The sequence below is a fragment of the Kwoniella shandongensis genome, chromosome 1 (genome assembly GCF_008629635.2).
Source record: "Kwoniella shandongensis chromosome 1, complete sequence".
Lineage (NCBI taxonomy): Eukaryota > Fungi > Basidiomycota > Tremellomycetes > Tremellales > Cryptococcaceae > Kwoniella > Kwoniella shandongensis.
The window spans coordinates 563,318-583,092 of record NC_089287.1 but is presented as its reverse complement, the minus strand read 5'-3'; the positions used below and the strand labels follow the sequence as shown (position 1 = coordinate 583,092).

Genomic DNA, 19,775 nt, shown 5'->3' with positions numbered 1-19,775 from the left:
ACATCATCGAATCATACCCTCTCACGCGCTCTCTTCCAACAGTGCCTCGACAGCTTGAGCCGTGTTATAGTCGCTGTGGGGAATGGCATCAGCATCTCGCCGTGTCCTTCAAGGGCTGATCTCCCGTCTGGGTGACACGCATGCAATGATATACTCACTTTCGTTGTAATGCACGGACGATCGCTTCTCTCCCTAAATTCGGGAACATATTTGAGATCCTACGTCCAAAACCCTCATTAGCACAGCACCCGCACTCATAATTCTCTAAGTGAGCTACTCACGCTGCTATCTCATCTTCTGTTGGCGCTCTGGCACCTGATCTTCCTGTCATTTCGCTGACCCATTCTCCCATTGCAGCCGTCGCACTACCTGGTTCTCTCTCTTCTGTCCTCGTCTCTTCCACTCTCGCAGCTCGCGCACGCGCTTGTTGCGGCGTCGTCGGTATGGGTCCGGCTGTACCAACGTTCGGCGCGACTGGAGTTGCGGTAGTGGCCCCTGATAATCTGCCCGCTAACAGACTTCGCAAAGTCGGTCTTGTCCCACCAACCCCTTCTCCACCCGTGGCGGTCGTACTCCCCCTCGTCTCGGTAATCTGACCAGGTAAGACACGATTCGACCTCCGCGGCGGTAAAGAGGTGCCCACGATCGGACTAAACAAGCGCGATAGGAGCAAGTGGAGGGAGAGAGGTATTCTATACGTTTTGAGTGATCGTCGAACGAGTAGACGACGGCGGGAGAATGAAAGTGAGGGTAAGGGGAAGAGAGTGTCGGTGCGGTAGATGTAGCCTGCTAACAGACCGGACAAAGCCGCTAGGATCGATGCCGGGGGTGAGGATAAGACGAGCTGGAGAAGGATAGAAAAGAGATTCAGCACAGTAGCAAGGGATCATGGCCGGTAGTGAGAAGACCCAAGACCAGGAGAGGAAGATCAACTCACCTGTAAGGCCAAAATCCAGGTGAAAGCTTTGTTTGACACATCGATGCCAAACAAACGGAAATGGTAAAACGAAGGGACCGTCCTGTACTGTTGCCACAGCCTGTAATACGAGCGATACAACCATCTCATTAGCTTCCTTTTGTTGTATTCGTGTTGTACGTTCAATAATGGCTGGTGGATGAGAAACTCACAAGCTGAAGATGATTCCGTATGGCCCAGCAGGGATCGCATTCAGACCAAAGGCGTAGCAGAGGATTATTGTGAATGAAGCGATGAACGTGGACAAGAGCGATGAGACAAGGACGGATGACTGGTCAAGCGGACAGAAGGTCAGCATAGGTCCGGACTGGGGGAAAGGGATACCTACGGCATATTTCCTCGAGCCGAACGCTCTGCGACAGTGCAACATACAACTGGGTCAGCTTACTTACACAAACGGATTGGAACGCTGGACAGGGAAAACAAGCTTGTGAAGGGAACATTGACGTACCGCTCAATCCCCACTCCCACATTGTACAACAACAACTCTCCCATCAACAGCTCTGTAGAATTGGCAAATGCCAGCGGATGCGTTGCTATTCTCCAGAACTGATATATGTCAATGTATCAGCTTTGACATTTCGTAAAGACACTTCGCGTCCATTCCCGCTCTTGCGATTCTGTGAACTGAAAACGAGACACACACCATCACTCACCTGATGATACTTTGTCAAGTGCGGGACTAGTTGGAGGTGTAAATATGGCTTGATATCTAGCAAGCTTGCAGAGAGTGACGATAATCCGAGGATGATCATCATGCCTATATCATCCAGATCGAAACCGATATCAGTCTTCCAATCCCTATATCGTTCTTCACCTTGACCGCGAGGAGAATTCGAGGTGGACATGACAACATACCTTTGGTCACACCGGCATTTTGGAAACCTGCAAGAGCAAGGTCAGAGAATTGCTTCGATTTCACCTCAAGGAATGCTTACCTGACATCTTGCACGCTCGCTGACCACTACTTGAGGCTTCCCAGACTTCAATAGCGATAGTACGCAATGACTAACAACAATGGATCACTCACGTCAATGAAGGCAACTTCACGGCTAACTACAACAGACATCACGGCTGATCACGTGACCCTTCAGCTGCCTAGACTTGCGCTGAGCTGTGACCATGATCATTTGGGCCACCTGAACAAAGGGAACGAGTATCAAAGCCATGATTAGACCTTCTTGTGCTTGTTCGCAACTCTCATAAATGCATGTCACTCCCCGTTATTTCGTATATATGTTATGTCACCTCTCGTTGCGCTCATCACACCATCACATCATCTACTGCCATAACCCTTTCTCGTCTTCTTGTTTCATTTTTATCCAATTACCATCCTCCAGGAGGTCCACCATGAGGCGGCTGTTGCTGGCCCCACTGAGGTGGAGGAGGGGGAGGTCCACCTGGATATCCGCCCTGTCCTCCATAAGGTGGTTGCTGGTCGTACCCCGGTTGACCGCCGTAGTGAGGCTGCTCGCCATATTGTCCGTACCCCTGAGGAGGAGGGGGAGGTCCGCCGTATCCACCACCACCACCGTTGTATCCGCCTTGAGATTGATGTTGGTGATGAGCATGCTGTCCGGGGTAGCCATCGTTACCACCGTACTCCTGGGGTGGGGGAGCGTGATGGTACGATTGCTGAGGAGGTGCTTGGTACGATGGCTGAGAATCGTAGCCTTGATTATGCGACTGATAGCCTTGACCTCCTTGGTTGTACTGAGGCGCAGGAGACGAATCGTTGGGGTCCATTTCTCGCCAAGCATGGGCTCCTCCGCTGCCGAAGCCTTGGTCCCAAGGCTATGTTCTGTCTCAGCTTACGACGGTCTTGGAACGGAAGATGCACAGCCGATCAGACTCACCTTTTTGCCCGAAAGTAGATCTTGTCCGGCATTCAGCACCTGTGCACCGGGCTGTTTGACCAATCTGATCAGCATCACAATTACAACCCGACTAGCTGACTACTCACCACATGGATGTTCTGCTGAGCTAGAACCTGTTGCAATCCACCTTCTGGCAGCATCTGATTGTGAACGTGCCCAGTGCCACTGGTGTCGCCGATTCGCTTGTTCTTGCCCGCCTTAACGCTGTCTGAAGTGAGTCGATTGAGCAGCTCCTGCTTATCACGACCGGTTCCATCTATCCAAGCGTGCATCTTGTCGAGCATCATTCGCTGGATTTGAGCTGAGCGGGTAACGGTTGATCAGCCTGTGCTTCTGCTTTACTATTAAATGCTTGGTGCACTCACATCGACCGTTTCCGAAGTCAGGGTGGAACAGAGCCTCCAATACACTTTCTGTCACTTGGTCGGTGTGCAAGCTGTTATCGTCCCAAGCTTTGACAACGAGGTTCACAGTGTACTCGACAACGACCTGAGCGATTTCTCCAGCAGGTTGATTGAGGATGAGGCCGAAGTGATCCTGATGAGAGCATGACAATCAGTTCCATCGATGCAGCCATTCTGTTCTCGACCACATACCTTGGACAAGAAAGAGTGAGTAGGATCAGAAGCGTTATAGTCGTTCCAGACCTCGTATTGGTCGTGCGAGTCGATGACGGCTTGAGATGACTGGCCAAGCGCTTGGGTGGCGGTACCAAGAAGAGGCTTCACAAAGGGCTCAAGAGTGGTGATGATGAAGACCGAAACTGAGTTCGAGATTTTCTCCACCAGACCTGAAAGTCCCGGAATACGGTCGATAGTGTTCTGCGCCAAACTCATCAGCAATTGATCCTTTTTGGGTGCGCGTTAGATCTCGATGACTCACCTCAATCCTCTTCATGATGGAATCTCGGAAACTCAAGATTTGCCAAATGGTAGCGTGCAGCTCCTGGGCACTCATGTTGCTCGGGTCCACTCCACCAGGTTGACCTGCTCTCATATTCTGAATACCGTCAAGATCACGAGTCATGTCGTTGCCATCACCACCTGGAATGCTGAAGAAGAGCTGTCGAAGGGTGTCGGCGGAGTTTGACTGGCCTTCGGAGATGGAACGAGCGTTGGACATTTGTTTCGTCAAGTCAGAGACGGATGCCTGTAGATTTGTGAGTGAAATGTGTTGTGTGTTGGTGGGAGTAGACTCACTTGGCTGAGATGATCGGTCGCTTCTCCCATCAAGGAGTGAATGAAATCAGCTCCGCCAAAAGTACCGGTCACCAAGGGGTAGACAGATTTGCCATTGGGGGCTCGGATCTGGACGTTTCGTCCAACATGAGGGAAGACATTGTGGTAGCCCATCGAGATCAGGGCTGTGCGTGTGGTCAGCTTGGACAGAGGTCTACGGTTGTGATCGATTGATAACTCACCAAGTTCACACCAGTTTGAGTGGGCGGTGAAGTCCTCCCTAAAGTCCAAGTGAATCAGACGATCGTCTTGTAAAATGCCCAAGGATAGCTTACAAAGTGTGCAAAGCAGTACCGAGCAGTCGGAAAGCCTCATAGGCATCCGCTTTGTTGTCGGTCTGCCTGAACTGCCTGCCGAGTTGGATACACTGTTGCAATCGCTGCCTAACTAACGCCTTGGAAGTCGCCCAGCCGCCGTTCTCTACTCGATATCAGCAGTGATCGCTTGATCTAAAGTGGGGTACTCACCGTTAGCGATGTAGTTCTTCATGCCGGTGTGCTGGTCAATCTCCAATTCTCGAGGATCAACGGGTCCTCGCAGTCTGGGGTCATACTGTCTGGCATCCTCTCCGTCTGCATAGCCCTTAGGATTGTCGATGTGCTCGGTGGGAAGATAGCAGCCGAGACGCTCTTTCGTGACCTCGAATTCACCAGTGACATATCCGTGTGCCATGAATCCAAGGACCATGACGATGTTGAGAATGGTTTGGAGGTTGGTCTTCTTCAACGCACCGACATCGACGGCTTGACTGTAGTCTCGAAGCCAGTTGCCGCTGGATATCCATGTCCGTGTCAGCTTGTCAATGTCGTGCTTGACGATAGATTCCCAACTCACAAGTACACTCTCTTGACGTCGAGTGGAGAGAACTTGGTACCACGGGAGAGGAAACCGCCTCCAGCAGCTTTGAAGAGTTTAGCGATGATATCTTCGATGTCACCATGTCGGAAAGCTTTGTCCTCAAGATACGAGTATGCGGGGATGTTACCTGCAGTGGTAAGAGTGAGCATGATCCTCGAGCATTCTGCAATTAGGTATCAGCTTACCTGCACCGAATGCGGCGACTTGTGGAGTGAAGGAGAGCGCAACGACGGCGACAACCAGAACGAGCAGAGCTACCCGTGACATGTTGATATAGGCTCCGGTGTATGATGTGTTGAGCAAAGGAGTGGCAAGAGATCCGTAGTAATGGGTGACCTCTTGTTCAGGTTTTATAGAATGAAAGTGCAAACAAAAGCTGTGTGAAGGTCCGGTTGAATGATATCAGTAGTATAGTATCGGTCAATGCAACCTGTGCAGTGAGGTTCAAGTTGGGACGGGTAACTTTATAGCGTCATAATCGGAATTCCTCTATCTTTTGGCTTGGCAAGGTAAGCAGCAGCACGCCTATAGATACCACGTGAAGCGGAGATACAGGACAAACTCCGAGACAGCAACAACACGCCTGACGTCAACCGTAAACATGAGGTAGTCTGATCAGCTTGATATACAACCTCACTTAAAACTCGGAAGCATGCCATAGAGATCAACACAGCTACAATGCCTTCAGACCGAGCAGGATACACACTATCGGTGTATGCTATCGATGTCTCTCCTTCTATGGGAGAGGAGATAGCGGATCCCAGAGGCGACGGTAGGAAAGTGTCAAAGTTGAATCTGGTCAAAGAATATGTAGCGAGAAAGTGCGAACCAAAGGTGAGTAACTATCGAAGGACATTAGGCGTCTCGCAGCTGATCATCGTTGTCACGATAGATCTCATCGGGGAGGAAGACGGAGGCGGTCGGCATACTTAGCTACGGCGGTAGTACGTATCAGATTGCTAATTCCACCTTGGCCAAGTGCAATATCACTGACAGTGATTTGTGGCTGAGTAGGAACGAACAACCAGGCGAATAATGCGTTCGTCGCCCAAAATCCGGACGACGAGGACCCGCCTTACGCAGCGGTATCATGTGACGTGGCCATCCAAACGGCGAAACCAAAGGCTGTAGAAGTGGTCATGAACCTGGATGTCGGCGAGAATGAGGGCAATCGTGAGCCTGCTGCGGTCTGTCCACAAAGCCACATGCGACATAGGCTGATATATGCTGTGACAGCCGTTTCCGCGTTGATGGTGGCGCTAGATATGATCCATGTCCACAAACACACCAAGAGTTGGGCTTTGGAGGTAGTGCTTATAACCGATGGTAAGCGAGGCGGTCCTGCTTGTCTCGGTGAATGATGCTGATGATCTGTAGGCGAGAGCAGTTTCAGACAGGAAGAGTATGAGGAAGCGATGGATAGGCTGGACGATATGGGAGTCCGGCTATCAGTGGTGTGAGTGTCTACCCACAACTGTTGTCTATCTCTCTGACCTGTCATAGCGGTATCAACTTCCAGCCGTTAACTGAGCCAGTTGACAAAACGAAGACGAGAAATAAGGTGAGCTGATACACCTCAAGCTACTGCATGAGCACCTCTGACGCCACTGTAGAGGCTGTCAGAGAAGTTTTGGCGAACGTTTGTGTCCGTCCTGCACGAACGCATGGCGAAGACCACCGATTCCGAAGAAATGCTGCCAAGCTACGAAACGTTCAACGAGGCTCTTACGGACGCGCGATTACCGAAAGCAGCTGTTGTGAACGGTACAGTATCTGGTATCGACTTGCATATTGGCTCTACCGATATTGATCCAGAACAAGCCATTACCATCCCTATCAAATACAGCAAAGCCACGATGAAAGCCCGTCCACCGACACTGTCGAAAGCTTGGAAACCAGCTATGGACTTACAAGCACCTCTTCATGCCAAGCCGTCAACGCAAGGAGCATCCAACCCACTTATGTCGAGTCTCATACATCAGTCGCAATCTCAAAGTCAGACGCAGCACGGTGAAGCTCCTAATGCCGATGACTTGGCTGCAATGATTTCAGCCGATGTAAAGCACCACAGTACATACGTAGTGAAAAAGGTGGACGCAACGGCACCACCTACAACGCAGCCTTTTGGATCTCAAGGACTGGATGGCGACTATCTGGATGCATTCAACGCCACTCAACAAGCAGAAGAGGAAGAAGAAGAGGAAGAGTTCGTTGCAAAGGAGGATCTTGTGAAAGCGTGGAGATTTGGGTCGACATGGGTGCCAATGGAGGCAGACACATTTGAGCCATTAGATACGCAGAAAGGAGTGGAGATCTTGGGCTTCTTTCCCAAAGACGCTGTAAGCTGAAAGATTCTGTCGGTTTCTGGAATTTCAGCTGACACGATGATCACAGATCAAACGGCACCTGCTCATGGGTGAAGTAAGATTCATTTGGCCTGATCTTACCTCACCGAAAGCCCAGATACAGTTCTCATCGTTGGTCGAGGGCATGGAATTGAGAGGAATGTGTGCGGTGGTTCGATGGGTGTTGAAAGATCGGGCAGAACCCTCGATTGGTCTCTGTGTGCCTAGTATGGACTATCCCGGGGAAGACAAGAGATTAGATTATATGTTCTGGGTCAAGGTGAGCAGGTGTCGGGTTCTATACGGGAAATTGATTCTGACCCCCATCGTAGCTGCCTTTCGCCGAGGACGAACATAATTTCTGGTTCCCCTCGCTTACTACGTACAAGACAAGCACGGGAAAGGTCCTCACAGAACACCCCCTGTTGCCCACCGAGGAACAATGCGAGTTGATGGATGAGCTGGTGTTATCGATGGATTTGGACGAGTACGCGAAGGAGGAGGCTAGAAAAGCGAAGGCCGAGCGGGCAGAGGACGAAGATATGGATGGTGAAGATGACGATGCAGAGTGAGTCCCTGTCGCTATAAACGGAGCTCTGGCTATGGTGTTCACGTTGAGCTCAGCGACGAGGAGACGCCGACTTGGTTCAACACGAGAGATTCCTACAATCCTGTCATTCATCGAATCAAAGAGGCGATCTTTCACGCATCTCTTACTCAAGATTTGGATGCAGATCCGCTAGGTCCACCTCATCCTGAACTGACGAAGTATTTCCACACACCCAAAGAGATCGGCGAGAAGGTCGAGGACATCTCGCAAAGACTGAAAGACGCTTTGGATCTGAAGAAGGTGCCGCCCAAGACGAGGAAAAAGGTGACGAAGGAAGGTCTGAGGGAAGACGAAGGATTGTGAGTGATGGCCTGCCTTTGATGGAACATATAATTGACCGCTGACGGTGAAACGTAGCATCGATATCGACGAGCTTTTCGCCGACGACGCAAATGAACAACCCAGCAAAGGTGAATCGTCGACACCTCGAAAAGGAGTCAAGGCGGAACCGTTCTCGCCCGCCAAGCCATCACAAGCGAAGCCGCGCTTCATTGAAGATGAGGATGACGAGGAAAGTCCCGCCACTCGACAGCCGACCTCATCTCAACAAAAGTCTACGCCTAGCAAGCCCAAACCTGGGCGACTTGTCAGCAACGCCGCTCCGCTTGAAGACTTTCATAGGCTCATTGACGAAGAAGGGGATGTCTTTCGGAAAGCTATACAGGATCTGGGAGCGGTGGTCAAGGAGAATGTGGAAGTCAGCTTTTCAAAACAAGCTTTCCCGTTGGCAATTGAGTGCCTGAAAGCGATGAGAGAGACGGCTCTGACGTATGAAGAAGTGGAGACTTATAATGAGTGAGTCAGCATGTTCTCAGGTTGGAGTGGGAAATTGACTGGCCGGTACAGATACGTGGATGAATTGGAGACCTCTGTCAAGGCGAAAGGATTCAAGCATAAGGATTTCTGGAACCGTAAGTCATTTATATTGACTGCCTGTGACTCATTGCTGATCTTTTCGAGGGCAGACTTCGAGAAAGCCGGGAAGGAGGTTAGCAAAATCACGGAGGAAGAAGCTCAAGAAGCTCTAGGAGGCTACGAATGATTGTTCGCCCTTTCTTGTGGTCTGTAACGTGTATGTTGTAACGTATATTCATGAACATTGTTTTATATGCATGTTGCGCCTTTGGAAGATGTGGACGACCTCCACCGACAAGCGCCACGTCATGACTTATTCGCGTCGAAGGAACGAAAGGACGTGATGCATTTGAATCGCTGTGGTGTCGACAGACTTGAATTCTCGCAATAGTGAATTCTCATCTCTGTGGTAACGGACGACCCAACAGAATGAGAAAATCAGCCAGCTTGGGCTGGACGACGGTCTTTGGTCTTGCCTTGACTGGACTGACAGGAGCTTCTTCTCCTCCTGTTAGTATCAGCTTGGAAACCAGTTGGCCTGCACCTCCTCTCATCCTCGAAATCCTGTGAGTGCAAAGTAGTATGTTCTACATATTAGTGAGCCGACACTGACCTTGATTGTCTAGTGAAACGGTGTACGACGAGTCTCCCGCTTCTTACTTCCCCCTCTTACACCTTCTCTCCTCCCTCCCCAACACTTCTACCCCTTCCACGATCCTCTCCTCAACTCTTGACCTGATCTCATCCTACTCGCTCCTTCCTTCACCGTCCGCCTTATCGACTTTCCACTTGGCGCTCTCGCTTCATTCCACCGCTCCGAGGATCGAGGCAGAATACTCCTGGTACGAAAGTGCGGTACGTCCATTGGAAAGTCAGCTGGGAGTGGAAGGGTGTGAAGGATGGGTAGAATGGAGAGGGAAAGGGTTTTGCGGAGTGGAAGAGTTGAGAAGGGATATGGAATTAAGTATAGAAGAGCATGATCATCACGGGTCAGTTTTGACTCCTCTCCGACTACGTGCGGGTGTACAAGAACTGATCATTTCACTGCATGTGTGTATTTAGGACCGTTCAACCTACTCCACAACCCTTCGACCACACTTCCTCTTCTTCATCTGCCTCTCCCACTTCTCCTAAAGCTATAATTTACTACACTCCTTCTTCACCTTCCGCCTCGTCACTACTCAACTATCTTGGCCATCACGCTTCTCTCTATCCCGACTTTGTCTACGCCGTACGATATCAACCTCCTTCCGATCGCTCCGTTTCCGGAGAGGGAACGAGGAAGACGCCGTTGGCAGGATGGGGTGTGGAGATGGTATTGAAGAAGACGGATTATCTCGTCGTTGACGATCGCGCTTCCTCCGCGTCTGCGGCGAAGAGTCAGAGCGGTACTGGGAAGGAGGTCTCGAAAGTTGGTAACGAAAGCGGGGTGTTTAGTCATGTTCTGGGCGAAGATCCTTGGTCGGACTTGGCAACCCCTCTTACTACTGAAGAAGTCAAAGGTCAGCTGAAACATGCCTATCACGGTCTTCTTGAGATATAGCTGATCTTGTCTATCTCGCGTAGACCTTGGCTTGAAGGCAACAGCTTTGATCATGTCATCGGACGAACCCCTCGAAGCGTTGACTCATCTTTCGCAAGACTTCCCAAAATACTCGGCTGCTCTAGCGAGAGGTGTCGAAGTTCCAGAGAATATCAGAGACAAGAGTAGGACAATCGCTGTTCGAGGACGGGCTGGGCCCACAATATATGTCAACGGCAGAGCGTTTGGCAGTGATCTGAACGCGTACTCGTGAGTGTCCCACCATAAACCTGTGCCTGCAAGCAACTGATTTGGTCTCGGTCGAAATAGTCTTCTCAAGACCATACGAGACGAGAGACACCTTGTGTTGTCCTTAACATCTCTCGGACTCACACCAAAACAGGCCGTGGACCTGATTTCTGACCCCGCGATTGGCCAAGCTCAGACGGAAGATGAAGCTGGCGAAGGTATCGTCGATGCGAGTGATAGATTTGAAGGCGGCAAGGTCATCACTTGGTGGAACGATATTGAGAAGGATAAGCGGTAGTCCTTGCTTCTCGGCGCTGCAATATTTGAATTGATAAGCTGATCCACCCAACTATAGGTACAAGAACTGGCCGGTACATATCCAAGGGGTGAGCTCGATACACTTCCTCCTTCGAGTTTTAGCTGACATATATTATAGTACATGCGACATCTGTACCCTGGGCAATTCCACACCGTTCGACGAAATACTTGGAATCTCGTCTTCGTCCTTGACCTCGCCAGTGTGCCCTCGCTAGACATAATCACTTCGGCAATCAGTCCGATGATTCAACGAGGTTTACCCATCAGGTTCGGGGTTGTACCCATGTTCGATCCCGCGGTGGACGATACCTGTGCGTAGTCTCGACTTTCTCTGAAAATATGCTGATTGAGATGTAATCGTCGCAGCGGCTAAAATGGCTAAATTGTTCCATTACTCCGTCAACACTTTCGGAAGGGGGGCAACCCGTGACTTCTTCGCTGCGGTAAGTCAATAGGCAAGCCCCTATCGTACAAGGAGTGTACTCATGCGATTCGATACAGCTTGTCGGCGTCATTCCGAGCACCTTGACCGCCCCCGGCACCGTCACTCTCGAACATGCCCGCAAGGCGTACGACATACTTGCAGCTGAGTCGACAAAGGCTGCTCTTCCCTTCGATGAGGTGATTGCCAGTGAAGATTACGATCACCACTTGGCTCAAACCGCAGAATACATGAGCCGCCTTCTTGCTACCAAGGAGGAGTCGAAGTCCGGACATCTGTTCATCAACGGGAAACACACCTTGATGGGGGGAGTGAGTGAGCGATCTTTTCTAAAATATAATCGCTGACACCTTCACACAGCACTGGACCGCAGTTGTCCAGTCGGAAATGGCTTCTCAGCTTGGTTATCTCCAAGAGCAGGTCAGCTGCACCTCTCACCATCCCGAAGGACAAGCAACTGACTTTTCTGTGACCAGCTTATGCTCGGCGACAACCCCGACGACCTCTCCACTTACTTTTACGATCTCCCTTCCACGTCGAGAAGGAGGAGCAAGCTCATCGTACCCGGGGCGGGTGAGACAAAGTTGAGATCGTTCAACCTCATCGACCTTTTCGAGGACGATGTTACGAAGAAGTTGACCTCGGAGTTTGTCTATGCTGGTCAGTCACTTAATGCACCTTACAAAGCAGTGTCATAACTGACCGTGTATTAGATGGCGACCGTGGAGCACCGATTACGATGTGGGTCGTTGGTGATCTCGATACCGCCGAAGGCAAGAGAGTTGTCACGGACGCTCTGAAACATCTCCAAGTGAGTATACATCTGCGTCCCCATTGGCAGATGATCTGACATTCATTTAGACACCCGAGTGCGCATCACGCCTTGGTTTCGTACATGTCCCGAACACCAACGATGACGCTCCACGAGATGGCGGCTATCGTCTCTCCACTGTCATCTACCAATTGTACAACACCTCGGCGCTGTCTAACGCGAGCCCTCAACATTTGCTTGAACTATTCAGCGAAGTCGCCTCTCCTAGCGACGCATCGAACCTAGAAGATCAACCTTGCTTCAAGGAAGGTCTTTCTGAAGAGGAGGGGAGAACGTGCTTAACGGAGAAGCTTTCACCGGAGGAAGCCGAGAAGTGGTATGAGGAGAAACCCCTGCGCGGCTTGACTTTTGGAGGTTGGGTAACTGGTGATGTTGCGGCTTCTGCGCAGTTCTGGAAGGTTGGAAGTAAGGTTGCGAACAAGATGAGTCTGAAAGACGGCAGCCCACACTTGCTGGTCAACGGAAGGGTGAGCCAATGAACAATCCTCTCTGTAGAACAGGAAGCTCACAGGTCCTTGGTAGTTGGTGGGCCCGCTCACGGAGAGAACCTTCCCCATCGAAGACTTTGACGCTCTGGAGGTATACGAGCATAGGAAGAGGGTGAAACCTGTCATCGATCTTCTGAAGACTATGTATGATGACATAACTGTTTTCGACAGGTACGCAGTATTTAGTCATGCTTGAGACCAGCGAAGCTGATGTGCCTTCTCATCAGACCAACTCTTGGCAACATGATCGCGATGACTACGTCGGTCATCACTGCGGCTTACAAGCCTGTCGATGCGGAGGGTATCTTCACGCCTTTGCAAACATCTAGAGGGAGGTACTATCGCAAATTGGATAATGGCGATATGTCAGTTTCTGAGTTCGGCTCCAGGTCCAGTAAAAAGCTGATAACTGATCATATTGACATCTTAGGTCGTTCACTATCGGCGATTTAGACACGGCGATCTTACAAGTCGCGGCTGTGATGGATCCGCTATCTGAACATGCCCAACGATGGTCCACTCTGCTCCAGGTGAGTGATCGTTATTGACTCCATGGGGGACAAGGCTGACGAAACGGTAGACTCTGTCCGAGATGGAGAATGTGGCGGTCTCTGTGTACCTTGAGCCGGAACCCATGATGACCGAAGTGAGTAGCGACATGTACTTGCTTGTCGAATGAGCTGACACAAACCCCTGTAGGTAAAATTGAAGCGATTCTATCGCGCGTCAATTCCTTCCCAAGTCGCCTTTGACATCGATGGGTACGCTGGTTCCTTCGTTTTTCTGTTGATGAAACCATAGTTGACAATTCTATCACAGTGAGGTCATTGCGCCAGGCGTGGTGTTTGACAATCTTCCCTCCACACCTATATACACTCTCGGTCTTGACACTCCTTCGTCGTGGATCGTTAGCCCCAAGACCTCGCCGTACGATCTCGACAACCTTGTCCTCTCGCAGGTACACGAACCGCTCCACGTCCTCTTCCAGCTCAAGCAGCTCCTAATCGAAGGACACGCTCGAGAAGGAGACAATGTTCCCCCTCGTGGTCTCCAGCTTCAATTGACTACCAACGGTCTAGAAGCGGTAGTCGCAGCAGATACGCAAGTGATGGCGAATCTGGGCTATCTACAATTCCGAGCGACACCGGGTGTATATGATCTTTCGATCCGACCAGGTCGAGGTCGAGAAGTGTTCGAGTTGGAGAGTGTTGGCAACGGAGGTTGGGATGGCCAGAGCGTGAATGTCACAGGGCCAGGGGTTATGTTGGCTTCGTTCGAAGGAACGACGATCTTCCCCAGGTTCGCGAGGAAGGAGGGTATGGAAAGGGCGGATGTGTTAGCGCCAGAGGCCGCAGTAAGACAAGACGAGTCATTGGCCGGTGCGGTGTTGTCCAAGTGAGTATAGCCTTCGCACTTGCTTTGCCCTTATACGTGCAGGATGTCAACTAACCCATGTGCTGTGTAGAATGAAATCGATGGTTGGACTGTCAACCAACGTAGTTTCAGTCCAGAAGAGCCGACATGCCGATATCAACATCTTCACCGTCGCTTCTGGTCTGTTGTACGAAGTGAGTGACAAAGCGACCCGACTTCAGGTGTGGAGGACTGACAGCGATCCCAGCGATTCGCATCGATCATGATCTTGAGCGTAATGAGACACACCAAGAGTACCGTCAAGTTCTGGTTCATCGTGAGTTCAATCTATCTCTCCGTCGCCTGAAAATGACTAACCGACTCGGTTTGATGCGCACTGTAGGAGAACTTCCTTTCGCCCTCGTTTATCGTAGGTATCCGGTCGTCTAGTTCCTTGTTACCTTGTTGAAGAGCGCTAACGATCGTCGATAACAGGCATTCATTCCCAAACTTGCTGAGGAGTATGGCTTCCAATACGAGCTGGTAACATACAAATGGCCTCACTGGCTTCGAGCGCAGACCGAAAAACAGCGAATCATTTGGGCGTGAGTTGATCGCAACTGCTCTAGAACATGTTACTGACGCGTCTGATCTGAATACAGCTACAAGATCCTCTTTCTCGACGTCTTGTTCCCCATGGACCTTGACAAGGTCATCTTCGTCGATGCGGACCAAATTGTCAGGACTGATATGAAAGAATTGGTCGATGTGGATTTGCATGGTCGAGTATATGGATATGCGCCGATGGGGAATAGTAGAGAAGAGATGGAGGGTTTCAGGTTCTGGAAGACGGGATACTGGAAGGATGCGTTGAGGGGGAGACCATACCATATCAGGTGGGTGTGATATGATTACGATATTTACCTCGCGACGACAGGTCACTGATCCACAAATCACAGTGCGCTATATGTGGTCGACTTGAAACGATTTAGACAGGTGAGTAGCTGCCAAATAACTCTTCTTTTGACGAACGTTAAGCTAATCACGTGTTGTTCAAACAGCTCGCGACTGGAGTAAGCCCTTTCATCCACAGAAGAGGAATGGATGCTGACAGTTGGGTGATAGGACCGACTCCGAGGTCAATATCACGCTCTATCCGCCGATCCCAACTCCCTTGCCAACCTTGATCAGGACTTGCCCAACTCGATGCAGGACACGATCCCGATCTGGACATTGGACCAAGATTGGTTATGGTGTCAGACTTGGTGTAGTGATGAGAGTTTGAAGACGGCCAAGACGAGTGAGTAGGCAGTGTGACCCGCCCGTGATCTACTACCATTCCTGCATTGGATGGGAAATAGGAGGTTCAGCCCAAGATTGTCACGCTTACTCTTTACCCGTGTCACAGTCGATCTATGTCAGAATCCCCTTACTGTGAGTTACCTGATGTGATCATATACATGCGACCGCCAGCTGAATTACAACGGTACTTCGCAGAAAGAACCAAAGCTTGTTAGAGCACGACAGATTCCTGAATGGGATGTTTACGATCGCGAGATCGCTGCTTTCGCCGCGCGAACCTCTGGCGACGGAGACGAGAGCGGCGCGTTGGCTGGCAGCGTCGATGATCTCGCTTCGGAGGTGGTGGGTGGTGGAGAGACCACGTCTGCAGTCAATGAACTGGACGTTGGAGAGGAGGAGAATATTGAAGAGCAGGGTGAGACTGGTAGACTCGAAGATGAGTTGTGATCTGCATAGCATGCATGCATATAGTCTGGGTTGCTCGACTTGAACGTAAAGGCCAGATTTAGGATGGCAGAAGGAAATCAGGCACGAAGCAGCGGAGAGTTCCGCGAAAGTCAGTATTCGCTCAAAATGTTGAGAGATGTCATTCGTGAAAGCATTGTTGTTGTTTCCAACTTGCTACATTTGCCAATTTCTCCAGGCTTCTTACGAACTGAAAAGCGCCCAGTCAAGAAACAATGATCGGAACGATTTTTGTCGGTGGACTGGGACCTGCGAGACAGGTATCAGTTCTAATTTCTGCACAACCGATTCGACATCGAGCGGTCCTCCGAGCTTTCCACGCCTGCTCTCGACGAGCAGCAAAGGGGAAATGTGAGTGGCTAGGACCTAGCTTCAGACCTATATCCAGGAGTTACTGGAACTAGCAATCTCGTCCTCATGTTAGGTCCCAGCTGACACTTTGCTTTACATTGACAGCAAAACCGTTCTTCCCTGTCAACCCTTTCCCCCATCAACCTCCGCCTGCGGCCAAACCTCCCGTCGCACTCACATCACCATGGCCGTGGCGTCCCCTCCACCCAACCACATCCACATCCACATCCACATCCACGTCCACATCGAAAAACAGTCTGGCGATAGCTCGGGGTCTACCCCTCGGTGCTGAAGAGAGAGTCATCTACGCTCGCCCATTACCCACTTCGCCGAGGAAGAATCTGTTCTTAGCCTGTAGTTTGGCTTGGTTCGGATTGATGTTTGGGTTGATGCCTGATAAACCGAGGATGCCAGATTGGTGGTCTATAGATGAAGTCGGGTATACAACGTGAGTAACATTGCTTTTGGAAGTCGTTATCGGTAGTGCAACGTTCTATCCAATTTCACCCTTTCTCCACCATTGACGGTTTGCCCAATTTCCGTTGGATCTGATCTTGTTGTCGTTGTCACTGCTTTTCTTTCTTATCGACTTCGTGTGCCAGGATAGATTGAGCTAATGGTATTGCTCTTCATCGCTACAGCCGGATATGGGGAACCATCAACAACCATCTCCTTATGGACGCTCCACCCTATCTTGCCATCATAGGTGGCGGTGTCGCCCTCTATCGTGTCTTCCTCACCACGAGACGAATCACGCGCATATCTCAAATTAGAATACCTTCGACAAATGGTGGTGGAGGAGACGGGAAGACTTTCTTGAGGATGATGACGGGTCGTCAGGCGATTTTGGGGAAATTAGCAAAACCAAGAGAGTTTGAGCTAGGAGACTTGTCTGTCGAAGCTGTTCCAGGACGTGAGTGTAGCTTCGTTCTTGAAATCCATTTCAAACCTGTGTCTTTGGCAAGCTTCACCTTCGCTCCATTCGTTACGGCGTGGCTGTTCGTAGTGATACTAATGAGTCTATCTTTCTTTCAAAGGCTCTGGAAAAGGCTTCCTCGCTCTCAACGTATCAGACAAAGCAAAGAAATCATGGACTGAAGAACGACCGTACTATATGGATTTCAGAGATACGCGATTCCTCAACGAGACGAAGGAGGAGGTGGTGATCTCGCTGAATAGGCTGGAGAACGTGTTTGGGAAGGTGGATCTGGACGTGGAGTTTGGCAAGAAGAGATGACGGGATAGATGCCTCCAACGTGTTGAACGATCACTGCGCACCGGCACACTGATTAAGGCCCATTTGCAGTAGTAGCGGTATCAGGCCGAATCATATAGAAGCAAGCATGCATACAAGCAGTTGTTGCAATTACAGTGCCAAAATGAGCTGGTCGTACGGTGATGACAATTGCTTCCGTCCTCGCGACGATCTTTGCTTTCGGACCAACCAATTCCGACTTTTTTCGAAGATCTCTGTTTTTGTCCAATCTCTCTATTTGTGATAGACTCGGATCAGCTTAGACCATGGACCGAACAGCTCGCTTCGCTCTTCGGAGCGTCCTGCTTCACCGAGCATCAACCGCAATCCCCTCGCGATCTACACCGCTCTTACGCTCTTTGCAAACCTCTGCCCGTTCAACCGCTTCCCAACCATCATCGGGTCGACCATCTGGCACTCTGTTCAACTTTAACGCCGGCTCCACCCAAACGCCCACACTACAACAACTACGAGCAGCCGCTGCTTCCGCTCCTTCCACTATCCCTCTCCAAGCGTCATGGCCATGGTACACTCTCCCTTCCTCCTCCCCCGACGAGATCGTATTGGAACGTACGGTCTTTGCGAGACCTCCTGAACAACGGCCGCCTCTACTACTGTTTGCAGCGGGAGTGTGGGGATTGTTTCTCCTTTCGTGGTTGACGTTGCCGGATGCGCCGAAGCGGGAGTTGACAGAGGAGGAGAAGGCAAAGATAGAACTTAGGGAGAAGTGAGTGACAATGCCAGCTCATCGGCACGTTGAGAATCCCATCACAGAACGAAGTGAGCTGATTGTTTACTCGTCGTCCACAGGAACAGCGGCTTCCTGACAAAAGTCAGTACCCGCGTTACCGACGGTATCTTCAACTCATCCCAACCCATTTTAATGGGCGGTATCACCCTCGTCCTCTTCTCTTTCTTGGTCGGCGCAAGTCGGATAGTGACGAAATTGTCAATGGTCCAAATACGACCTGCCGCCGGCAAAGGGGAGCAGAAGACTTTCTTGAAGTTGACAAGTGTAGGACATGAGATGGTCAATGGTTGGGTGAAGCCGAGGGAGATGAGAGTGGAGGATTGTAAAGTGTACTTCCCAAATCTTGGTGAGTGTTCCACGTCTGTATCCTCACTCCGTCCTGTCAGATGCGTACCTCACACCTTTTACAAAGAAAAGAAAGACCGTGTACTGATGAGGTGTTCTGTCGTGTATTACAGAGAAAGCCACAACTGTCAGACTACAAGTCCTCAGACCAGATGGTACGAAGCCTCAATACTCCCTCGATAGGCTCCCTTATGCTCTAGACTTCAGAGAAATGAAGGGGTTCAAGGACACGGACAAGGAAGTAGTCATATCGCTGAACAGAGTGGAACATATCTTTGGCCGTGTGGGAGGTCCAACACCTTGATGATGAGGAAGTGAGTTGTATTCCTCGTCGGATTCATAGGATTTTGCTGATGGCGCTTAGAGGATACATCACATATTTAGCATTAGCCATATCATGCATCACCATATCACTCTCATTGAAGCTTTTGCTATAGCGCACCATGCCCTGTATCTGACGTCGACTCTGCCGCTGTATCAACCTAGGAGCGAGTCCCCTCACCCTTGCTGCTTCCCAACAGTTACATTTTCGACCTTGTTCAACGAGGGACCAGTTAACTGCAGCGAAATTGACAATAATCACTCATAAGTGGTAGGTGCCCGGAATGTAGTTGTGCGATTTGCGGCAGCAGCACATGAAACGAACTGCAATACATAGGAATAGTGAATCACTGTGCAGACTCCCCACTGCCTAGAAAATACCCTCTACCGATTCCGAGCCAGTTTCCACCGATGGCTCCGGCTTGAAATCGTTGCACAGCTCTGAGAGCCTTTGCGCAAAAGGACAACTCTCGACAACAACGACGGAATAATCAAGCTCATCGGGAACCGGATCTTCATCGGAATTTGGACCCTTGCTCTTGAACACCAAACAACGACACTCCATACCTCCTATGAGTTCTTCTATCTCTCCCCTTTCTACCTTACCGTAGGCGTCGTTAGACGATATTTCGTGAAACTTGGTGCCCGCGTGAACGCTCGTCAGCAATCTGTCTCCTAGCAGGGGTGGAGCCACTGTCACGCAGCGTTAAGACTCGTGTGGATTCGACGATGATTATCCGCTGGACTTACGTAGTCACTTGGCTTGGACCAAACGCGATGGGAGCAATCCTTCGACAGAATTCCTACTTCAGAACGTGAATCCAAGCCGTTGGTCAAACGAATGCAGCCACAAAGGTCATGCCTAGCAGCCCTGTAAAGCCCGCTTTCATAATCGCATGGCTTTACAAGTTCCTGTAACGGCTCAACAATTTAGTACCCTATCTTTCCATTTTTGTTGTTTTCGTAAACGAAGGGGAAAATGTGGCAAGTGATACGTACGAGTCCGTCCTCTTTGACCTCAC

The 19,775-nt window shown here is 50.4% G+C and overlaps 6 protein-coding genes across 6 annotated transcripts; 4 read left to right on the top strand and 2 right to left on the bottom strand.

The window, feature by feature from the left end:
- Positions 1 to 21: 21 nt before the first annotated feature.
- On the bottom strand, positions 22 to 1,921 carry CI109_100212 (uncharacterized protein; the record flags this gene model as incomplete). The annotated part of the gene is made up of 10 exons (XM_032007376.2): positions 22 to 73; positions 159 to 218; positions 282 to 844; positions 938 to 1,037; positions 1,129 to 1,247; positions 1,305 to 1,329; positions 1,428 to 1,525; positions 1,633 to 1,736; positions 1,835 to 1,861; positions 1,915 to 1,921. The coding sequence occupies 10 exons, from the start codon at positions 1,919 to 1,921 to the stop codon at positions 22 to 24; spliced, it is 1,155 nt and encodes a 384-aa protein (XP_031858377.2).
- Positions 1,922 to 2,302: 381 nt separating this feature from the next.
- Positions 2,303 to 5,216, bottom strand: CI109_100211 (uncharacterized protein; the record flags this gene model as incomplete). The annotated part of the gene is made up of 12 exons (XM_032007377.1): positions 2,303 to 2,770; positions 2,833 to 2,883; positions 2,940 to 3,154; positions 3,219 to 3,390; positions 3,450 to 3,674; positions 3,736 to 4,002; positions 4,053 to 4,216; positions 4,274 to 4,311; positions 4,367 to 4,511; positions 4,559 to 4,863; positions 4,926 to 5,076; positions 5,135 to 5,216. The coding sequence occupies 12 exons, from the start codon at positions 5,214 to 5,216 to the stop codon at positions 2,303 to 2,305; spliced, it is 2,283 nt and encodes a 760-aa protein (XP_031858378.1).
- Positions 5,217 to 5,627: 411 nt separating this feature from the next.
- CI109_100210 (uncharacterized protein) lies at positions 5,628 to 8,946 on the top strand (the record flags this gene model as incomplete). The annotated part of the gene is made up of 13 exons (XM_032007378.1): positions 5,628 to 5,783; positions 5,842 to 5,893; positions 5,964 to 6,122; positions 6,186 to 6,275; positions 6,327 to 6,405; positions 6,453 to 6,510; positions 6,563 to 7,288; positions 7,344 to 7,574; positions 7,627 to 7,862; positions 7,919 to 8,203; positions 8,262 to 8,699; positions 8,751 to 8,815; positions 8,870 to 8,946. The coding sequence occupies 13 exons, from the start codon at positions 5,628 to 5,630 to the stop codon at positions 8,944 to 8,946; spliced, it is 2,652 nt and encodes an 883-aa protein (XP_031858379.1).
- A 242-nt stretch (positions 8,947 to 9,188) lies between these two features.
- Positions 9,189 to 15,712, top strand: CI109_100209 (uncharacterized protein; the record flags this gene model as incomplete). Its single annotated transcript, XM_032007379.1, has 29 exons — positions 9,189 to 9,325; positions 9,386 to 9,748; positions 9,822 to 10,261; positions 10,326 to 10,551; positions 10,612 to 10,824; positions 10,886 to 10,916; positions 10,967 to 11,159; positions 11,215 to 11,291; positions 11,350 to 11,601; positions 11,651 to 11,710; positions 11,767 to 11,950; positions 12,004 to 12,101; positions 12,152 to 12,589; positions 12,645 to 12,781; positions 12,838 to 12,975; positions 13,041 to 13,140; positions 13,191 to 13,256; positions 13,310 to 13,371; positions 13,430 to 14,005; positions 14,076 to 14,178; positions 14,232 to 14,300; positions 14,367 to 14,393; positions 14,459 to 14,568; positions 14,626 to 14,859; positions 14,923 to 14,959; positions 15,025 to 15,036; positions 15,089 to 15,263; positions 15,372 to 15,397; positions 15,461 to 15,712. The coding sequence occupies 29 exons, from the start codon at positions 9,189 to 9,191 to the stop codon at positions 15,710 to 15,712; spliced, it is 4,836 nt and encodes a 1,611-aa protein (XP_031858380.1).
- Positions 15,713 to 15,945: 233 nt separating this feature from the next.
- On the top strand, positions 15,946 to 17,318 carry CI109_100208 (uncharacterized protein; the record flags this gene model as incomplete). The annotated part of the gene is made up of 4 exons (XM_032007380.1): positions 15,946 to 16,081; positions 16,187 to 16,529; positions 16,723 to 16,994; positions 17,119 to 17,318. The coding sequence occupies 4 exons, from the start codon at positions 15,946 to 15,948 to the stop codon at positions 17,316 to 17,318; spliced, it is 951 nt and encodes a 316-aa protein (XP_031858381.1).
- A 284-nt stretch (positions 17,319 to 17,602) lies between these two features.
- Positions 17,603 to 18,736, top strand: CI109_100207 (uncharacterized protein; the record flags this gene model as incomplete). The annotated part of the gene is made up of 3 exons (XM_032007381.1): positions 17,603 to 18,063; positions 18,147 to 18,433; positions 18,546 to 18,736. 3 exons carry the CDS (start codon positions 17,603 to 17,605, stop codon positions 18,734 to 18,736), a joined length of 939 nt encoding a protein of 312 aa, XP_031858382.1.
- Between the last annotated feature and the right edge of the window lie 1,039 nt (positions 18,737 to 19,775).